This window comes from Sceloporus occidentalis, unplaced genomic scaffold (genome assembly GCF_023333645.1).
Source record: "Sceloporus occidentalis isolate IW3139 unplaced genomic scaffold, rSceOcc1.0.p SCAF_3, whole genome shotgun sequence".
In the NCBI taxonomy this organism is placed as follows: domain Eukaryota; kingdom Metazoa; phylum Chordata; class Lepidosauria; order Squamata; family Phrynosomatidae; genus Sceloporus; species Sceloporus occidentalis.
The window spans coordinates 12,646,571-12,667,263 of NW_028316983.1; the positions used below are offsets into that span (position 1 = coordinate 12,646,571).

A 20,693-nucleotide genomic window follows, 5' to 3' on the forward strand; every position below is an offset into this window, starting at 1 on the left:
GAAATGCACAGATATAAGATGGGGGACACCTGGCTGAATGAAACTACGTGTGAAAGGGATCTTGGAGTCCAAGTAGACCATAAGTTGAATATGAGTCAACAGTGTGATGCGGCAGCTAACAAGGCCAATACGATTTTAGGCTGCATCAATAGAAGTATAGTGTCTAGATCAAAGGAAGTAATACTGCCACTCTATTCTTCTTTGGTCAGGCCCCACCTGGAATACTGTGTCCAGTTCTGGGCACCACAATTAAAAAAGGACATTGAGAAACTGGAGCATGTCCAAAGGGGGGCAACTAAAATGGTGAAAGGTCTAGAAACCATGCCCTATGAGGAACAACTTAGGGAGCTAGGGATGTTTAGCCTGGAGAAAAGAAGATTAAGAGGTGATAAGATAGCCCTATTTAAATATTTGAAGGGATGTCATGTTGAGGAGGGAGCAAGCTTGTTTTCTGCTGCTCCAGAGAATAGGACCCGGAACAATGGTTGCAAGCGACAGGAAAAGAGATTTCACCTCAATATTAGGAGGAACTTCCTGAAAGTGAGGGCTGTTCGACAGTGGACCAAACTCCTTCGGAGTGTAGTGGAATCTCCTTCCTTGGAGGTCTTCAAACAGAGGCTGGATGGCCATCTGTCGGGGATGCTTTGATTGTGATTTCCTGCATGGCAGAGGGTTGGACTGGATGGCCCTTGTGGTCTCTTCCAACTCTACGATTCTATGATTCTATATATAATTCCCCCCTACATATTGATGACCGTTTTTTCAGATTATAAAAATGACCTATATAGAAGTAACTGCACATCTCTGCTCCAGTTATTTCAGTGTGCCATAGGATTGTCATTCATTTCTTTAGCCCTCTGTTCTTGAGAATAATTTTCTCACATCTCTGACATTAAGCATAACTGTGTAAATGCTCCTCTTCTGTATGATTAATTGCCAAAATAGTTCCCACCTTCATTGCCTGTAAAAGTGTTGGCAAATTTGAGGGAAAAATTGACCAGCTATGTGTCTCTCTTTTCAGGTAAAACAAAAGATATTAGCTCTTTCTTAAACTCTGTCATTTCATTGCATTTTACAAGACTTGATAGATTTACTTTAAAAACAGGCATTCAAAATAATAATAATAATAATAATAATAATGATAATGATGATGATGATGATGATGATAATAATAATAATAATAATAATAATAATAATAATAAATTGTTTATTTATAGCCTGCCCAATCACTAGGAATCTGGGTGGGTTACAACAATAAAAATACATTACAATAAAATACTAAATGGTCCCTTTCCAACCCCCTCCCCAATATTAAAAAGAAAACATCTGCAATCAGTTATTTATTCTTGGCAGAATATAGATGTTTTCAGCTGAGAATACAATATATGATTATTTGTTCAACACATAGTAGAAAGAGATTTGTTTTCTCAGCTGATTCTAAATATGATCATGTTGAGCTTACTATTACTGTATGGCACAGATAGAAACAAGGCTTTTAAGTGTCCAACTTTTATCCACAGGCCAGCAACAGACCATTATATCCCAGACCTTCACCACCTGAAATATGAGCTGGAAGATGGAACTACACTAGATGGAAGACCTGTACGCTTTGGCTATGATCCCTTGGAATTTGAGAATTTCAGCTGGAGAGGATACACACAAATGTCGTCCATCCAGGTAGGTCTTAGTCCTTCCTTTTGGCAGATACTGAATGTAGGTTTGAATGCTACAGATTTCATATTATCAAAACATTTCTGTGTAGCAGAAAGGATAAAAGTCATGTGCAGCTTATCACATATGACAAACACACCCATTACCATTTTGGTCTATGTATGCATCCTAGGACATTGCAGTCAGCTGCAGGTGTTCCAACAGGTGTACAATATGCTTTTTTTTTCAATGAAGTAAGTGCATGAGCTATTGTGATTTTCATAGTTTCCTCTACACAGAAGCATTTATCCTGCTGGAAATCTGTAACATTGGAAGTGGCTTTGAAAATGAGGGCTCTCTTATACCTTTTATGTCAAGAGGGTTCCCAACAGTACAAGGCCAAACAGAGCTTAATGTAAGCAGTTGCTATACATTTGGGTGTTTATTTGTCTACAGCAAAACTATGTTTGTGCTAATGTTCTTTAGGTTTAGGAAGAGAGCAGCGGGATGATAGGCAAGGTCCCACCTAGAATCACTTAATTTATGGCAGCCTGAATTCTTTTAGGAAAAAAGAGATAAGCAGGAATGATGTAATGGGTTGTCATAAACAAACAAACAAACAATGTAAGCAAGTCTCCTAAGGGGATATTTGCCCATTTTCTCTCTCCCTGTTGCAGCTTCGTGCAACATCTCTGCTCCTCAAAGGAAAGGAAAACCCTCTTAAAACATTTTCCAGTACAGCATGTGACTGTGGTTGTTCTTTTGTATGTTTGAAGAGGGTAGCTGAATTCTTGCATGACTTGGTATGGCTGAATGACTAGAGACTAAGCCTGTAGCATCTGCTGTGATTGCTCTCTGGAGATACAGTACCTCTCTGAAGTCTGAAGAATTGACAGATAGAGAGGGTATCGACATGTGTGGTCTGTGCGGTTCACTGGGAATTCTGTTGTATAGCCTAGAATAGATTTCTTAGAGGAAGGGTATTGTTTGCTTCATTCATGGGATGGCAAGGAGGATTTCCACAAAATTGTTCATTCTAAAATTTAGTTCTTATAAAGAAGCAAATAAGCTGATAAGGTAGATAGTTTCTGTTTCTCTGCTGTAGTAACCTCTAACTTTCTGAAATATAGCCTAGAATACAGACTTATATAGCCTCTTTGGAAATGTAGCTTAAGCTAGTGCTTGATAACTAATCTTTCTGTTCTCTTTGCATGGAGTAACCTGATTTGCATGGATTTTGAATACTAGCTCATTGATGTGGGCAGCTCCCAGTCTTTCCATCTGCATATTCCAACAATTTGGCCTTCTAAAAGGAAACTAACTAAATTTGGGGCTCACTGTCCCAACATTATTTCTTACTACAAAGGGATCTTGTAGCACCTTTGAGACTAATTGAGTGAAAGACATTGTAGCATAAACTTTCATAGGCATGAGAGTTTATCGCATGCATTTTTCAGCCTGATCCAGACACGGGACAGGATCGGGCTGGAATGGGGAAAAACGGATTTTATCACACACAAAATTGCTGCTGCGATGCTGCCTGACCATCACCCCACCACCCAGCCATGCTTCACCTGGTGATTTTGGTACCACGGAAGCTTTCCGTCGTACCAAAACTGCCCAGCAGAGCATGGCTCAGGAATGGGTGATGGTTGGGTGGCAGTGCAGCAGCACCAGCAATTTCGTGTACGATAAAATCCATTTTCCCTCATTCCAGCCCAATCCCATCCTGTACCCAGATCGGGCTGAAAAGTGCATGCTATAAACTCCTTGGTCTACTTCCTCAGATGTGTGGAGTAGATCATGATGAAATACACCACGTCTATGAAAGCTTATGGTACAATGCCTTTTGCTCAGTTAGTCTCAAAAGGGTCTACAAGATCTTTTTGCATACTGATATTGCAGACTAACATGACTATGTCTTTGAATTATTTCTTACTGCTGAAGTTATTTCTGTTGAGACACTTGAATGCCTTTGTACAGTTTTAATGTGCTTGAGAGCTTTGTTGTTTTCAAACTAGAGCCATTTCTACATGATATGTTTGGAAGAAAATAATGAATCCTGATACTTATTGTTTTCAGGGGGGGAAAATAACACTCCTGAACACATCATGCCCATCTCTTTCTCTCAATTTATCTGTAAATCATCTCTGGTTGGTTTTAAGAATTGTGTTTCTGGATCATTCCCATAATTTCAAGTTGGAAATTGTTCTGTTAGATCAGACAAAGTTCAGATAGTCCTGTTCCCCACAGTGGTCATTCACATGCCTCTGAGAGGCCCGCAGGCAGGGGATGGGATAGTAATCCTCTTTCAGCCTTCTTGTTGTTTTCCAGTAGCTGCTATTAAGATAAGACCTCAATTACCTTAATTACTTTTTTGGACTATAATTCCCAGAATCCCCCCCAACATGGCTGCTAAACATTTGGCTAGGGGATTATGGAAGTTGTTTTTTTTAAAAAAAAAACTTCCCCAAGCTCTAATTATAATGCATTGTGACTCTGAAGCCTAGTGGTTTTGTATAATCATCTTGGCCAGTATTTATTGGTAGACTTATTTTTCACAAATTTCTGGCAATGGCAAACCTCCTCTGAACAAATCTTGCCAAGAAAATCCCATGATAGGGTCGCCATAAGTCAGAAATGACTTGAAGGCACACAACACACACACACAATTTAAACACATCTAAAACATCACGACAACTTGTGGTTGTAGAGCATAGAGCCCCGTTCTGTGTTGCTTCTCTTCAGATGTTGTCTTCTCTCAGCTTCTCTCTTTCCCCTCCCTTTGGCTCTTGACTGTGGTGGATGCCTTTCTGGCAAGGCTGGATGACCTAGGTGGAATGTGCCATGTAGTGAATGTTTCCAAAGCATCTTTTCAGAACGATTGGCCATATGTTTCCAAAACATCCTTTCAGAATGATTGGCCATTCTGCAATAGAAGGATGGTGCTGGCTTGGTTTTTCACCTGCTTTGGCATGATGCTTTGGGGAGCAGGAATCTAGGAGTGCTGTGCTTGAGATGGTGGCTGGTGGCAGGTGATGGTGGAGGTTATTTAAGGTGTGCTCTGCTTCTCTCCCCTTTCTCTCCCACCAGCCCAAGGTAGTGGTGACCCTCAGTGTGACCTCCCCTGACCTGTTCCGCCTCGTCTTCTGCTACATCCACCAGGGGCCTGCAAATGTGGAAGGGAGGGTCTCAGGCCTTGAGGAAGGAAAGTTTAATGTTTATGGCAACTGTAAGTGCATTTTTCACTTCTAGACTAACCCCCTTCCAAAACTGATCTGTAAAGGAGCTGATCTTAGCTTCTTTGCAAAACAGCATTTCCTCCTCCCTTCCCAAGAGCCACCACCATCCATGTTATAGACATTGGATCTCCTCAAGCAGTTCATCCCTAGGAATACTGACAGTCACAAAGGGGAGGGCATCTAGAAAGGCAGACAGATAGAAAAGCAAGGCAGGCAGCAGCCTTGGAATCTGCCCTGCAGTGATGTGTACCCAATGTGCTTTTTGCCTTTTGCAGAACAAAATTAAAGTCACCGTGCATGTGAAAGAAGGGGAGCTCTATCTTTTCCATGTTATTCTGAGGTATATTAATTCGGGAGTTGCCACTGTGTATGGCAAAATGACAGCTTCTCAGCCACGAAGGAAAGGTAAGGAACCCAGATTTCATCCACACCTTTACTTAGGGAAAAAAGCTTTCAAAGTGATAGCTTTGTTAGTCTGTTTCACCATAACAGGCGGGGCAGAGGGGGGAGGGAGAGAGAAAAGATTGGCGGAATAATCAAGCAGAACCTTTGAAGCTAAGGGGCAAAACAGACCAGCAATAAGAGCCGGCTTGGGGGTGGTGTGGGGTGTGGTGACCACATGCCCTGACACAGCCCCCAATCTGCCCTCATGCCACCCACCCGAGCAGACTGTGGGCAGCATGGGAATGCCCCTGTGGCTCAGCAACCAGACACCACATGCTTCAGGAGCAGAGAAGAGCTGTGCAAAAGGGACGCCCTTTCCCCAATGCAAAAAGGAGTGGCTTTCTGTTGCTCCTTTTTGCACTGGGAAAAAGTCAGATCGGGGCCACAGCGTGAAGTTGCCACAGCCCTGATCTGGCGCACAAAGGGGTGGAGTGACACAGAAGCACTCTCACAAGTATCCCACTGAAGTTTCTGATACTTGATAAAATTTTGTGAGAGTGTTTACTATGAGTAATTCACGGTTGCAAATGTCCACAAAACAACAAACCCACATAGGTTTTACTAGCCTGCATGCCCACACATTTCTAAGTTAGTCTTTGGTTCATAGCAACAAAAAGGTGCATACATGTGGAAGGGAAGAGCAGGCTGCTGTAAAACCTCTGAAGCCTGCTCACAGGTGACCAGGCTACTGGCTATTTACAAGAGCCAGGTAGTTAGAAATAGACTTGATGCTTCTGATGCTTGTGCAGGGATATCATGAAAGGAATTCTCCACACATCTTACAGTGGGCATGGGAAAGGATGCAGAAGTTTCCTGTGCTATTTCTGTTTCTTGGCAGCTTTACTCCACTGGAAATGGTAGGAAATGTCTTGCTCATCTCCTGAGTGGAGAAAATGAAAATTTTGTCTTTAGGCATGTCATAGTAGGGACAGAAAGCATGCACAATACATGCAGCTGTGGTGCTTCTAGTAACATTCTTAAGTTTGAATTAGTTGGTTGTGCTGAGTTTCTGAGATGGTATTCTGAGGTATCAGAAATGGAAAGCTTCAAGAGATTATGGCTGCTGCAGCAGCACAAAATAAATGCAGTTTGACACCACTTTAACTGTCACGACTCCATCCTATGGAATCCTGGGATTTGTAGTTTGTTGTGGGACCAGAGCTCTCTAACATAGCTCTCATAGAACTGCAAATCCCAGAATTCCATAGCTTTGAGCCATGGCAGTTAAAGCACTCTCAAACTGCATTAATTCTTCAGTGCAGATGTAGCCTATATGATCCTTTGCCTCATTAGTTAGACTATCAAGAGCACAGTCTTCTTGTCTAAATTAGTCAAACAAGATTTTGCTTTTTTGATGGAAAAAAAATTGCCAGCCCTTCTTAGCTGATTTAGTGTACATGTGTAAATGGTGCTGACACTTTGCTCTCATACAAACCCAAACACCCAAACCCTTGGGGAAATCTCTTTGGTTTCTTGAAAATAGCTTTCTTTCTAAAGGCTGACTAGTTAAATAATATTCATGTGAGGAAAAGATTAGGCTTCAAGCTATTCATGTTTGTCAGATTTAGCATCCCACTATATAGGGTTCTCACAACCCACGTTGGCGGCATATGCATGTGGCTGCTCCACCATTAGGGACAGTCCCCATTGTCCCATGACAGTGCATGCACATGGCTTCACCACCATTAAGTCCCATTGTCCCTAATGTGGCTGCACTGACACTGGGGACAGCGGGGGCTGTCCCTAATGGCGATGTGACCACATTCATGCAGTGCCATTGAAGTTCTGTTGTCCCTAATGGTGGCACAGCCATTGGGGACAACAGAACTTGAGCACCTATGGATTTTGGTAACCAGGGTGGGGGTTGCCGGAATGGATCCCTCACAGATACCAAGGGCTGCCTATACTCCAACACTGTCCACATGTGTGGCTGAGATAGTGACACTTTCATTTCCTGATGGCTCAGTGTACACAAATTTTGTTTCATGCACAAAATTATTAAAAATATCATGTATAAAATTACCTTTGGGTCACGTGTATAAAGTATATATGGAATATAAATAAATGTAAAGTATAGGCTTGGGTCCCTTTTCTAAGATACCTCATTATGTATATGCAAATATTTCAAAATCCAAAAAACTAAAAAATAAATAAAAAATCTGAAATCCAAAGCACTTCTTGTCCTAAGCACTTTGGTCAAGGGAGATTCACTGTATCACTTATGTTTTCCACAGTTCCATTGGCTACTGATCCATTTCCAGGCAGAACTCATAGTGCTGGTTTTGATCTTTAAAGCCCTACATGGCTTGGGTCCAGACTATCTGAAAGACTGTGGCCCTGTTCAAATTGGCCATTAAGGCTGGCCTGGGGGTTGAGTCGGGGTGTCATGTCCACATGACGTATGCTACAACTCTGCCTCCCAGGGCTCCATGACGCTGTGTACCACTCCACATGGCGGGCTGCATCATGGCGGTCCTCCAGCACTGCATCCATAGGATGCAGCACTGAAGGAGTGCTGCTAAGCCATTGCAACATGGCTATGGCGCCCCTTTCCAGGATGCTTTTTGCAGCTCCTTTCTGCACCCTGGAAAGGCCAGATCGGGGCCGCCGCATGCAGTTACCATGGCTCCAACCTGGTTGAAACAGGGGCAGTTCCATGCTGCCCCTTTGGGGCTGTCTGAACAGCCCCTGTATCTCCTTATATAAGCCAGGTCTTCAAGGGGGAGAGCTTTTTCAGAGTCCCACCACCCTTGCAGGTATGGTTGGAGAGGTTGAATGGTGAACTCTTGTGAGAGAGTTTCTCCGCAGCAGCTTCTAGGTTGTAGAGGCCCAGTTGGCTGCCTCATTCCTCTCTTTCCATCAGCAGGTGAAGACATTCTTATTTGGGCAAGCCTTCTGAATTTTATTTATGGAATTGTAGGCCCAAAACAGACAGGCCAAATACACAGCTTCTGGCCACTTCTGGGGTGTGGTGTTTACATGCCGCATGCCCCCAGAGTGGCCAGAAGCCACTCCAAGGCTGCCTAAGGCAGCCCAAAGCCACCAGCAAAAGGAGTGTTAAAAAACTGCTCCTGCCGGCAGCCTATTTGGGACCAAGGCAGCAGCCCATTTCGGGAGCACTCCATTCGGTCGCCATGGTCCCAGACTGATTGGGGTCCGATCACGGCTGGAGCAGCCAGAGACCATTCTAGCCACCAGTCTGCTTTGCTCCATAGAATGTGTGTAATGTTGTGTGCTATATGTGGTGTGCTTTATTTTTGAAATGAAATTATATTGTAACAATTTTTTAAAATGTTTTTAAAATTGTTTTAACCATGTTTTTTCTAAAAATAATAGTCGGCCCTTCTTATTCACAGATTTTTTATACATAGATTCAAGCATCCACAGTTTGAAAATGTTCCAAAAAAGTATAAATTCCAAATATCAAACCTTGATTTTCCATTTTTATAAGGGACACCATTTTGCTATGTCATTATATTTAATGGAACTTGAGTATCCACGGATTTTGTTATACATGGGGGATCTTGGAACCAAACCCCAGCGTACAACAAGGGTCCACTGTACTGTCATTTAATGCTCTTATGTAGATTTTAGCTGTTATTGTTTTTTAAACTATTGTAAGATCCCATTTTTGAGAGACTGTAAAGATTTAACTGAAACAAACAAACAAATATTTTTAGGTCTTTCAATTTTCTATGGTTTCACAGTTTTTATAATAATCATCTGCTTTTATTTATTAATTTACTTTACAAGAGCTACAATCATTGACATTATCCTTTCTCTTTCCCCCTTACTAAATGGATATTACTGTTGTTGTTTTTTAATATTCTCTACAAAGACTGAAAGGGAACAATAGAGAGAGATTAATTTATTATAGACGACTTCCATTTCCTAATCCTTTATGTATTTCTGTGTAAATATTGATGCCATTTACATCCCATAAGCTTCTTTTGTAATTCCTCTCAAGGCAGTTAACAATAAGGTTTTTTAAAAAATAAGTCAAAAATAAAATAATGAATATTAACAATCTCTAGGCAGACCAGCTTTGTTTGTGTTTCCTAACCTGTTGCCAGCACCATTGGGAGAGTAATACCCACTGAATCCATTTACTGTATATGTGAACTTGAAGGTAGTCACTGATACAGAATGGAAATAGGTAGTTTATTATGCTCAGTGTGCTTTGCATGAAGGTAGTTCATTAGAGGCACTGTATTCTTGTCTTCATTGTTCCAGAGTGATCTACTTTGCAGCAAAGAGAGCAGTACATAGCACTCCCCAACCAAAAAGAATCTTCATTCCAAATGCATTGGGATTTCATTGGAGACTTCCTGCTTTCATTATTTTTGTGTAGCTAGACTGGATATTAGCAGCGTTGATGGAATCCCAGGGGACAGGAGAACTGAACCCAGGGAACATGAGGAGCCCTGATGGTTCATTGGTTAAATGCCTGTACTGCAGCCAGTATTGCAGCCACAAGGTTGTGAGTTTCTTCCCAGGGCTCCAGAGCTGACTCAGCCTTGTATCCTTCTGTAGGTTGCTAAAATGAATACCCAGCTTGTTGGGGACAATTAGTTTACATGTTGTAAACTGCTTAGACACTACTTGGTTCAGTATGAAGCAGTATAGAAATGTAAATCTTATTGCTATTGCACCTATGGCTTCTTTCTGACTTATTCTCAGACCCAGGTAAGAAATCTTGTATCTTTTCCAGATCTGACTAAAAGTTTACTTTTCTTTTCCCAATTTTAGGCACAGAGCAGACTAAGCAGATTGTGTTTGTGCCCACGAAAGAGCCATCTTTTGTCACTGTTCCTTACAACAGCTTTGGGGAGCCATTTGTGCTGAGTCCTCATGTGTGGTCGCTGATCATTGAAGCCGAGGATGTGCTACTAGTAAGGCTACATCTCTCCTCTTTGATGATGATAAAGAGACTGTACAAACAGCCACTGAGAGGTAGCATGCAGCCACTCCTTTACTGGCCAGATCAGGGCCGTGGCCACCGCATGCCACAGCCCTGATCTGGCCTCCAGAAGGCAGAAAAAAGAGCCTCAGAAAGCAGCTCCTTTTTGTGCCCTCTAAAAGGAGCCACAGCCATGACGGCATGGCTTTGTGACGGCCTAGATGCAGTGACAGGGTTGTGCCATGATGCCGCACACTGTCTAGAATGGTGTGTGGCATCATGGCGGGAGGGGGCGGAGTCACAGCATCGAGTGCAGATGCTCCACCACGCCTCTGCCCACAGGCCAGCACTTTGTGCCTGTCTGTACCGGGCCAAAGTTAACTTTTATATTTCTATCCTTCTTTCTAGGATTACCTAGTCCTGCTGCCCAGCTCATACTACGAGGCTCCTATATTGCAGCTGAAAGTCTCAGATCCTTGTACCTACAGCCCAACTCCCGAACAAACCAGTCAAAAGTAAGTTTTTTATCCATATGTTTGTCATGAGATGTGTTTGTACTGTGGATGGTGTACTGTGCTAGTATTACTTGAGTACCATTGAACAGTGCACATTAGCTTTCAAAGAGAATTCACAGCAAAATCTTGTAGCTGCTATATCTCTCTGACTGGTAGTAGTAACAGTACAAAATGGATAGTGGAACTGGATTGATGCCTCCTCAGTGATGCAATTAATATAGAATATCAACTGTTTTGAAATAGTAGTTGACATTTGTGATTGACAGTAATAAATGATGGAACAGGTAATGCCGTGTAGGATTGTCTGAATGGAGAATAGTGAAAGTTGGGTTGATTTCAGAAGCCTTCTTAAAGTTTGGGTTTTTATGGGATGGAAAAATGTCTGCAATCCTTCACATAGTCTACTTCAGATTTATGATGTCATAGGGATTTATGAAGTGTAACTGTGTGGAGGATTTCAGTGTACATGTTTAATGTATGTTGCTTTCCATTGTCCAACTTGTGAAAGTAGTCAGGGTTTTCCAGCTAGCCCTGAAAACCTTGGGAAGGGGGACTGGCAAGTTGACCACTGTGTCACTTTGTGGCTTTTTCTTCCCAGTTTTTACTTCTGTCCCTTTGCCAAACTAACTTAAAAGAGTATTTTGGCACTTTCCTTCCCTATATTGGGGTAATGATTGAAATGAGACCTGGAGCCTTTGAGCTAATTTGAGAAGTATCTGCAGGCTAGCAGTTCAGACCTCCAGCAAGAGTAGTGGGGAAAGAGATGCAGGAAGAGAGGGAGGTGTTGTAGGGAGAGAGAAAAAGGAATGTGCTCCTCAACTCTTAGCTCTGACCATGCCCACACTATGACTAGCCTTGCCAACTGCTGGCAAGTGGCACTCGATAGATTACCTTCAAGGTAATGTGGACCTCAAGAGCAGAAAAAAAAATCTCTGCCACCCTACTCCAATGTATAAAATCTTTCTGAGAAAATAAAGTACATGGGGGAAAAAACCTCATTCTCATTCTTTATAGCTGCCTCCTCTATAAATATATGCCTGTGGAACAGTTCCCCTTTGGATCGGGAGAAGATGCTGTGTGTAAACTGGACAACAACTTACCAAGACCGTGTCCTAAGGAGATCTCATTTGTATACCCTGAGATGGTGGTGTGTAGCGGCAGTGACGTAAGTGATCCCATTCACTTTTAAAGCTTGTAGCTTCAGGACATATTTTTCACAACACATCACTACACTCTTTCCCAGGAAGGAGAAATTATTTTCTCCCTGTTGATCATTTTATAGGGGCCCAAGTAGTATATTCTTGCAGGCAAGCTGCTGAACTGTGAGCTAGACAGTGCTACTGTTCGTAGTTAGGTGGCTTTGTAACTGCCTTACATATCAAACTCAGAGTGGTCACCCATGGTTGCTCTTCATCCCAAAGTGACTAGTGGGGTGCCTCAGGGTTCTGCCAATATGTTTCTAAATGACTTAATGATAGAATAGAAAGAGTTCTTATCAAATTTGCAGATGATACCAAATCGGTCAGTAATTAATACCTCAGAGGACAGAACCAGAATTCAAGATAACTGAAAGATTAGGGAACTGGGCCAAAACTAACAAAATGACAAACTAACATAATAACAAAATTTATACAGAGTTGTAAGGAGCTACTCCTAGGCAGGAAAAACGAAATATAGAAATATAGGATGGGTAGGACTTAGTTTGAAAAAGTGAAAAAGATCTAGGGATCCTGTTTGTTCACCACTCAGAACTTAATTATCTCTTCAGCCTCACATCTCATGCACAACAGAAGTAGTGAATAAGTACAATATGAGTAGCTGAAACTGTGGATGGCAAGCTGGCAGTTAGGATGGGTGCTCTGTATTCAAGCTGTTTATATTAATTAGTAATAACAAATTTACTGTAGTAAAATGGTAGCACAAAGCATTTCATCACTATTATGTGAGCCATCATCCAATTTAGATTGCTAGAATATAAAATAAATTTATTTGACTAAAATTTCTGAAGAAGAAAACTTTCCTATGAAAATCAACATGTAGCAAATTAGGCATTTAATGTTATAAGGTGTTGTTTTGAAGCTTGGGTCCAAGTCGGTTCATTTTTTCCACCTCGACTCCACCCAAAATTACTTCCTGCTCCCATTCCACAGTTCCAATTTTGACTCTACAGCACATTTATTTATTTGTTAGATTGTACCATGCCTTTCTGTCAGGATGGGATCCATGCCTTGGTTTCAAAATAGAGATGCAGACCTTCTAAGACCAGCCTAGAGTGCTTTTCTCTTTAAACCCCTTTTTTCCCCATGTGTGCAGGTGGAAGTGCAGTTGTTGGTTGCTATCCCTCAGCCAGGGAGGTATGCCCTTCTGGTGGAATATGCCAATGAAGAGATTCCACAGACGATCCACGTAGCAGTGAGCTCACCACAGCATGCTGCTCAGCAGGGCACTCTCCTTTTATACACCTGCAAGTACAGGTATTTTGCCTCATGAGATGAGATAATGTAAACATCATATAAGAAAATATTTTTCATTTATGATTTATAGTTTGTAAAAGCAGCCTTTCCATTCTACTGTTATATTAGAAGACTGATTGTCAAGGTTTGAAGTAAGCATTCCTGAGCTGAGAATAACAACTCAACTTTCATCAATTAACAGTTTGACCAAAACAAAGATGTACTGGGCAGCACAAACATCCATTCGTTGCTTCAAAAAAAGCAGATCAAAGGAAGAGTGAGAGATGTCAGGGCCACATCAATCACTGCGTACTTCTAAGGTTTTTGATGTAGACTTTGTGGAGAAATTGACTGGATTCTAATATAGAAATCACAGTAGTCTCCAGCACTGGCAGTGACCACAGTGGTCAAGATTCATGGCTTATAGTATGAGTTTGGTTGGGATGTAGAGGCAGCGGCTGGTTATTCTGGTTTATACAGTCTATGCACTTGTTGCTTTGGTGTCTTAATAGTTAGAACTATGTTAGCATTTGCAGTCATTGGGTGAAAAGCACATCTTGTTTAGATCCCTTGTACTGTACATGGCAGTGCCAAGAGTCTACATCCTCAGAACAGGGCATGACTGAGCTGAAAATAGAATGAGCATCCTGAGCCCTGGTGCCCTGTTTAAACAACCAGACAATATTTATATAAATGACAGATTGATGACATTATCTGGGAACTCCTTTTTGCAAAACTGCATTCAAACTGTGACCTTTACAATAGGAAATGAGGCCCTGGGATATCCTTAGGAAGCACCCCCTGCCATTACTCAAAGAAAGCAAATCAAAGGGTTATAAGGGCTCTGTATTAAAACTACCAAGGGGGGGGGGGGAATTGGCAGGATAACTCCATCCTTGAGTTTGACCAAAGCTTTTGTCTTTCAGTTTCCTTTGTCGTGGGATAGTTTTAGATTCACTAAACCGCTTGGCCGCTTTTGAACTTGTCACGGAGGCTACAATTCGATTCATGGCAGATCAAGCCTATTTCTTCCTGGTAAGCCTTTGAAGTTGAGCATGACAGCTGTTGTGATAAATAAATGCATAAATTAAAATCTACAACAAAACTGAAAATTCCAAAGTGAGAAAAGATTGGATCCAAGAGACTGAATTTGTTCCCAGCCTGAGTCTAGAAGCAGGATAGCTGAGATGAGATCTGAAAGAGGTTTCTGTGTTGCCACTCCGATGGTCAGAGAAAAATCTGGTGACTTTACAGAAGCAGTCAGTCTGAAAATTGTCTCCTGCAGTATAGAAACTGGCACTGTCCCTACTTCATATCCATCTTTTCACTCTCACTTTACTTCAAAGCGACATTTTATTAATAAATTCTTCTCCTGCATCCCACCCCCATCTTTCCCATTTAGTCCATGGTCCATTTTTCATCAGAATTGCAGAACTCTAGTTTTTTGGGGGAAATCTTTAGTTTAGTAAAAAGTCACATTGCTGACATGAAACTTTTTCTGAAATATGTATGTTTTCTTTTGTGGCAAACCTGAGTTTTATCTTGACCAGTATTTGATGTCAGTGAGAATCACTGCAAGCATCATAACAACTGTGAGAGTGGTCTGTTTGTGTGAGCAGTGTAACATTTCTTACTGGGAATGTGGGATGGATTGTAGCTACTACATCTGTAACCAGAAAACTTCTTAAAAGACATTTTGCAAAGTCACAGAAGTATGTGATCTTTCACATATGTTTGCTTGAGATGTTTTGCGTGTCTCTTCTTTGCATCTTTTGTGTCTGAATAGTAAAAGTTCAACTGGTTTAACAGATTTTGAACAAAATCAGTATTTGTACTAATCTTTAGACTTTCTCAGTAAAAAGAAAGTCAACAGTAATTTTAACTTCCCTCCCTTTCCTCTTCTGTGCTTTTAGTATAAAGTGTACCTCATCCCATATGAACAGTTCACCATGGAATTTGTGGAGCCAAAGGTCCATTGTATAAGTGTCCATGGAACATTATCACCAAATAGGTAAGATTTTTTTAAAAACAATTGCATTTAATGATTAAAATCAGTTCTTCTATGGAACCTCCAGAAGTCTCCCACCTAGGGAACTGATTAAATCAAATGTCAACAGTGCTTTAGCATTAAGTGTTCCTGAGCTATTCGCTGAACCCCATAAATAGCTTTAACATTTCTGAAGTGGTTCCCTGTAATTGACCACTGTAGCATGTTCTGAATTTTTACTGTTCCTGGATTGTGATTTTAAGTATTGTATTTTATGGTATTGCATTTTATGATTGTATTTATGGTTTTATCAGGTTGTAAACCCACCTCGATCCGAAGGGAGAGGCGGGGCAATATAAATAAAACTTTTATTATTATTTATTATTGCTGGAGACAAATGGGGCCCAGTATGGATGCCAGAGAGACTTGTGTTAGAAACTTTTTTTTTCATGTTGTTTTGATGGGAAGTTACAAAGTGATATTTTAATTTATTTAAATAGCACTATTGGCATGTATGGTAACTTTATGTAACATAAAGAAATGTCAAGAATCTTTCTTGGAGCTTATAATTATTATTATTATTAACCTTTATTTATAAAGCACTGTAAATTTACACAGCGCTGTACATACAATCTTTTTAATTGGACAGTTCCCTGCCCTCAGGCTTACAATCTAAAAAGACATGACACAAAAGGAGAAGGGAGTGGTGGAGGGGAAGGGGATGAGGTCCAGCAGTTCCTCTCTACCTCCAAGGCCTGGACCAAGGCAGGTGGACTGGAAGGAGGGATTGGCTTCATAATGGATGGTTAATCTTCTTCCAGGGAGGCCTGTTGGAGTTAGCCTGCCTCACTAGTAGGATAGTACATATAAAATACATAGCAATACAGGAAATGATTCAATAAAACAGGCAACAAAAGAACATCAAATAGCAAGTGACAGTTATGCAATGCCTGGGAAAGCTGCTCTGAACAGGATGGTCTTCAACTATATAATAATATAGTTAATATATAATCTAGATAGATTATAATAATATAATCTTGATATTAACTGGAGAAGCAAGTTTAATAATGTGGGAGAACAAATACAATTATATGATGCTTCAATTTATTTTCAAATAAGATCTTTCAGTGTGGTGTAAAGAATATTTTGGACAGGTGCACTTACTTGCAAGGAGGAGATGGATTTATATTTTTGCACAATTCTTGAATTCTGTAAGCAAGCAAACATTTACAATCACACCATGTACTGCTCTTGGAATTAATTATTTGTATATATCAAATATTTTCTTCTGGACATAGTATATTCCTCTTAGACAAGTGGAAGTTTATTATATTCATCTTTCTTTTCTTGCCAGGGCCTGGTAAAGATAAATTAAGCTTTTAGAAGCAGTTGGTGCATGCTACAAGAAAATAAACTCTTGAGGCCCACAAAGATAGACAGAGACTAACGGTGGTCCTTCCTGATTCTTAAAAGCTGAGGCCTGTGCTAGAAACAACCCACAATTTTTTATATTGGGATTAAAAAGAACCTAGAGGGTGTTCCCACTTGCCTATAAAGCGGATCATGAAGCGAATTAAGAGGTGTCATTCCCACTGATGCCTGAATTAGTTCCTCAATGCCCCGGAATCGTTTCCACTGCGATTTGATTCAAAATCGAATTATATCGTATAATTCGAATTAGATGCCTATAAACCAGTTAAAAAAAAAAAGTAGGTTATAAAGCGGGTTATTTTTGAAAGCGGGGTACGATTCGCTGTATCCGAATGGGAACGAGAAGGGTGTCTGATTCAGGAACCTGGAGATGGGAGGAGCAGCGCTCAAGGAGCTGGCCTGGGGGTGTCACCCTCTTTGGTCTCTTTCTGCATCGCCAGCGCCATTTTCTTCAATTCACATAGACTTTCCCCCGGTGGATTGCAACCTCCCCTCTGCTCCTCATTCATAGACCGATGTGTGAGGAGAGCCATTGAACACCATTTTAAACTATTATTTTTTTCTTTTTTCACCTCTGTCTGAGCGCCTGAGCAGCAGATGGGCTTTGCAGTACATCCCTGCTTGATCGCCCCCCAGACCGCCCAGGGAGCAATGGGGGAGGCAAAGCGATTTGGGGGAAAGGAGGCTCCTTCCAGAGGAACTATGGGATGGGCTTTGCAGGACATCCCTGCTTGATCACCCCCCCCCCCCAGACAGCCCAGGGAGCAATGGGGGAGGCAAAGCGATTTTGGGGAAAGGAGAGCCTGGACACCCGGGGATCTGAGGGGGGGGGGGAATCGAGCCTTATCTTCTCTCTTCCCCAAAGATTCTCTCCCCAATAATGAAGCCCACTGCCTTCTCCTCCTTGATCTGAGTTGCCAAGCCTCCTTCTAGTCTGGGGAGACACAACAGAAGAGCCTTGGATGCAGCCAATTTTCATTGGCTGCCCTTAAAAAACAAAAACAAACCTAGACTTGTGACGTCTGAAGCCTAGGCGCTTGATTGACAGCTTGTGGACACAAATGGGAATGGGGAGCAAGTTAAGCCACTTTAAAATAAAGCGATTTAAAATAAATGGGAATGAAAACAGGGTCTAAATGAATCGAGGTAATTTGCCCCTTTTGGTAATGGAAACGATGGAAAAAAATTCAAATTATTCCTGGAACATAATCAGAATCGCGCTAATATAATCCGTTTTATCTGCCAAGTGGGAAACCCCCCCCCCCCCCCCCCAGTTATATGATGCTAGGTCTAGCAACCTGCAGCTGCTTGTTCAGTGGTATACAGCTTGTGTGTATATGCATGTCCCATTCAGCCATCATCCTCTCCTCTTCCCTGAAATTGTCTAGGTCCCAGCATTATTTCTAAAATATGAGAGCTGAAATGTTATATTCTTGCTCAGAGAATGGACATCCCATCATGGTAGATTACTGGAATGGCAGTTGTTAACCCTCAGATCTAGTTCTTTCTTAAAAGTAGTCTGTGCAATTCCAGTACAACTACTGAATACCAATTTGTAGTTCCTTTTCTTATCCCTTACCTGAGCATATAATTACAGGTGAGGAGTATTTGGAACAGAGGAAGATATATAGCATGTACCGAAGATCAAAAGGGCCAAGGTGAAAATGCTGAACGTCACTATTTATTTAGTCATCCCCTAATCCTCTCTATCAAATACTTTACACTATGGGCATTATGATTTTCCCCCGTCTTTGCTATAATCCAATGAAAATATTGGAATACTTTTACTTGGTTATAGAGTTTTTCCTGTTTGTCCACAGTAGCTCCTGTATCCCATCAAGGTATCAGAAGATTTCACAGTCAGTTGTACTGGAAGAAGGGCAGTTACTACCACTTGCTCCAGGCTTCCCCCTGATTCATGCCTTTAGTGTCCCACCAGTAGGTATCCCACTAACATCTCTGCTACGGCCTCCAACTCTGTTAGATTCATCTGCAGAACTCATCCTGCTAAAGGCTCCTCAGGTGAGTATAATAATTAATGGTGGAGGAATTTCAAAGGGGTTGATGCCAGAGTTTATCATGGAAAAATGGGGGCTGTTGTTTTTGCATTCTGAAAGGAAATGAGTTCTGGGATTCCTTTGGTATGTAGAACTCAGCAGAGGTAATAATGCAGGTGTATTTTTTATTTTATTCTAAGTGTATCACATTTACCACATTTTATTATATTTATTATTTATTACATTAATTTGTATCCCACTTTCCCCCCAAAATAGGGACCCAAAGCAGCTTATAGTCTTAAAAACATAAAAATCTGTCAGGGATGCTTTGATTTGGATTTCTGCATGGCGCGGGTGGGACTGGATGGCCCTTGTGGTCTCTTCCAACCCTATGATTCTATGATTCTAATTGCAAATTTACGAAGTGATAATTAAATTGGAATTAAACTATTGCAATATTAAAACAGATCATTTGTTTAAAAATAGAGTATGATTAAAAAGACAAAAGCACTTACAAACCATACACATTAAAACAATACCCCACCCTAGGACATTCTTTAAAAGCTTTCTGTTTAAAATGCCTGGAAAAACAAAAAGGTCTTAGCTTGCCGGTGGAAGGACAACAAAGAGGGGGCCATTCTGGTTTCCCTGGAAAGGGAATTCTAGAGTCTAGGGCAGCCACCCAGAAGGTCTTCTCTTGTGATGGTGTTGGGACTGAGAGAAGGACCTCTTCTAAAGATCTCAGAGCTTGAGCCAGTTCATACAGGGAGATATGGTCTTCTAAATAGCCTGGGCCTGAACCATATAGGACTTTAGAGATCATAACCAGCACTTTGAATTGTGCCTGGAAACAAACTGGCAGCCAGTGGTGCTGTTTCAACATTTGAATTTTTCATTCTTCACAGTTGTCTGTAGGCATAGTAATTACCTTTCTCCATTTGGCACTCTCCAGTGCCTTGCCATCCTCAAACAGTAGCTACTAACACCATGATTTGTCCCATCCACTTGAGAAATGATCAGCAGGTAGACATTACACCAGCAGTGAGCATGAAGAGTGGTGCCTGTTCTAGGAAAGGGATGGTTTGCATTTGAGAGAAAGGGAGAGAAAGGAAGAAAGTTTTATTGATTAAAGCTGCACTCTGTGTGGTGTGCAGTGGACACTTTCTTTGTAAAAGTGATTAGCAATGGATGGATAGGCACAATGTTTAGTTCTCCTTCAGCATTAATATGAGGTCTGTAGTGAGCCAGGCCATTGAGGCAGGTTTCTGCCTATCGGTTTTGGAGACCTTGTTAGCATCGTGGCAAAACAATCACTGCTGTCTAGTGCAGAGGAAGAGTTTATTTGCATTAGTGACTTTGTTTAATAGTTTTTTGCATTAGCTTGGCAGTTAGGGGCTAGGAAAAAAGATGAAGGCTGGGAACAGAGTGGTGGAGTGAATTTATCTCTGTTGTTAACCTGCTTGCACAGTTCGCATAGCTTACTTGGGTTAGACAATCTTCTGGGAGTCAGCATCAGCATAAGGTCACAATAGCCAATCTTTCTACTTAAAGCATGCAACATCAACCTGAGGTCACAATGTCTAGTGTCACTTTAGGCAGGAAGCATCATCCTGTAGGTACATTAGTCAGTCTCTCTCACCAAAGCAGGCAGCCGCAACAGCAGAAGCAAGTCTCTGTAGGTACAAATTTTTTTTTTAATTTTAAATTTTATTTGAAATCTAAAATAAATCACATATATATTTACGTTTCCGCTATTACAATGTTACCATATACCATCCCTTCCACCACCACCCCCACTTTCCTTTGCATATATTCTTTTACCATCTAGATGTCTCTTACACACATCTTCTTACATAGCTTATTCAGCTTTCTTCTTCGTTCCTCCTTGACTGTCTATTCCCTAGAACCATCTCAGTCTTTCTATTTCTTATCTTATGCTAAGAAATATTTCATCTTTGAGAATGTACATCTAATTTTCCCCTCACCTAAATGTATCTTTCCATTTTCATTTTCAAACATAATAGCATACATTCATCAACCTTGCTTCTATATTTTCTCTTTATACTAGTTGCCT

General features: G+C 41.2%; 1 protein-coding gene across 1 annotated transcript in view; it reads left to right on the plus strand.

Annotated features, from left to right (window-relative positions):
• The window catches only part of LAMA5 (laminin subunit alpha 5), a 217,525-nt gene that overhangs the window by 136,397 nt on the left and 60,435 nt on the right, over positions 1 to 20,693 (plus strand). Inside the window, exons 22-30 of the mRNA XM_089513322.1 lie at positions 1,521 to 1,677; positions 5,168 to 5,297; positions 10,086 to 10,228; positions 10,645 to 10,751; positions 11,766 to 11,916; positions 13,065 to 13,225; positions 14,131 to 14,239; positions 15,118 to 15,215; positions 18,443 to 18,644. Coding sequence (XP_089369448.1) covers positions 1,521 to 1,677; positions 5,168 to 5,297; positions 10,086 to 10,228; positions 10,645 to 10,751; positions 11,766 to 11,916; positions 13,065 to 13,225; positions 14,131 to 14,239; positions 15,118 to 15,215; positions 18,443 to 18,644 — 1,258 coding nt within the window. The remainder of the gene's footprint in view (positions 1 to 1,520; positions 1,678 to 5,167; positions 5,298 to 10,085; positions 10,229 to 10,644; positions 10,752 to 11,765; positions 11,917 to 13,064; positions 13,226 to 14,130; positions 14,240 to 15,117; positions 15,216 to 18,442; positions 18,645 to 20,693) is intronic.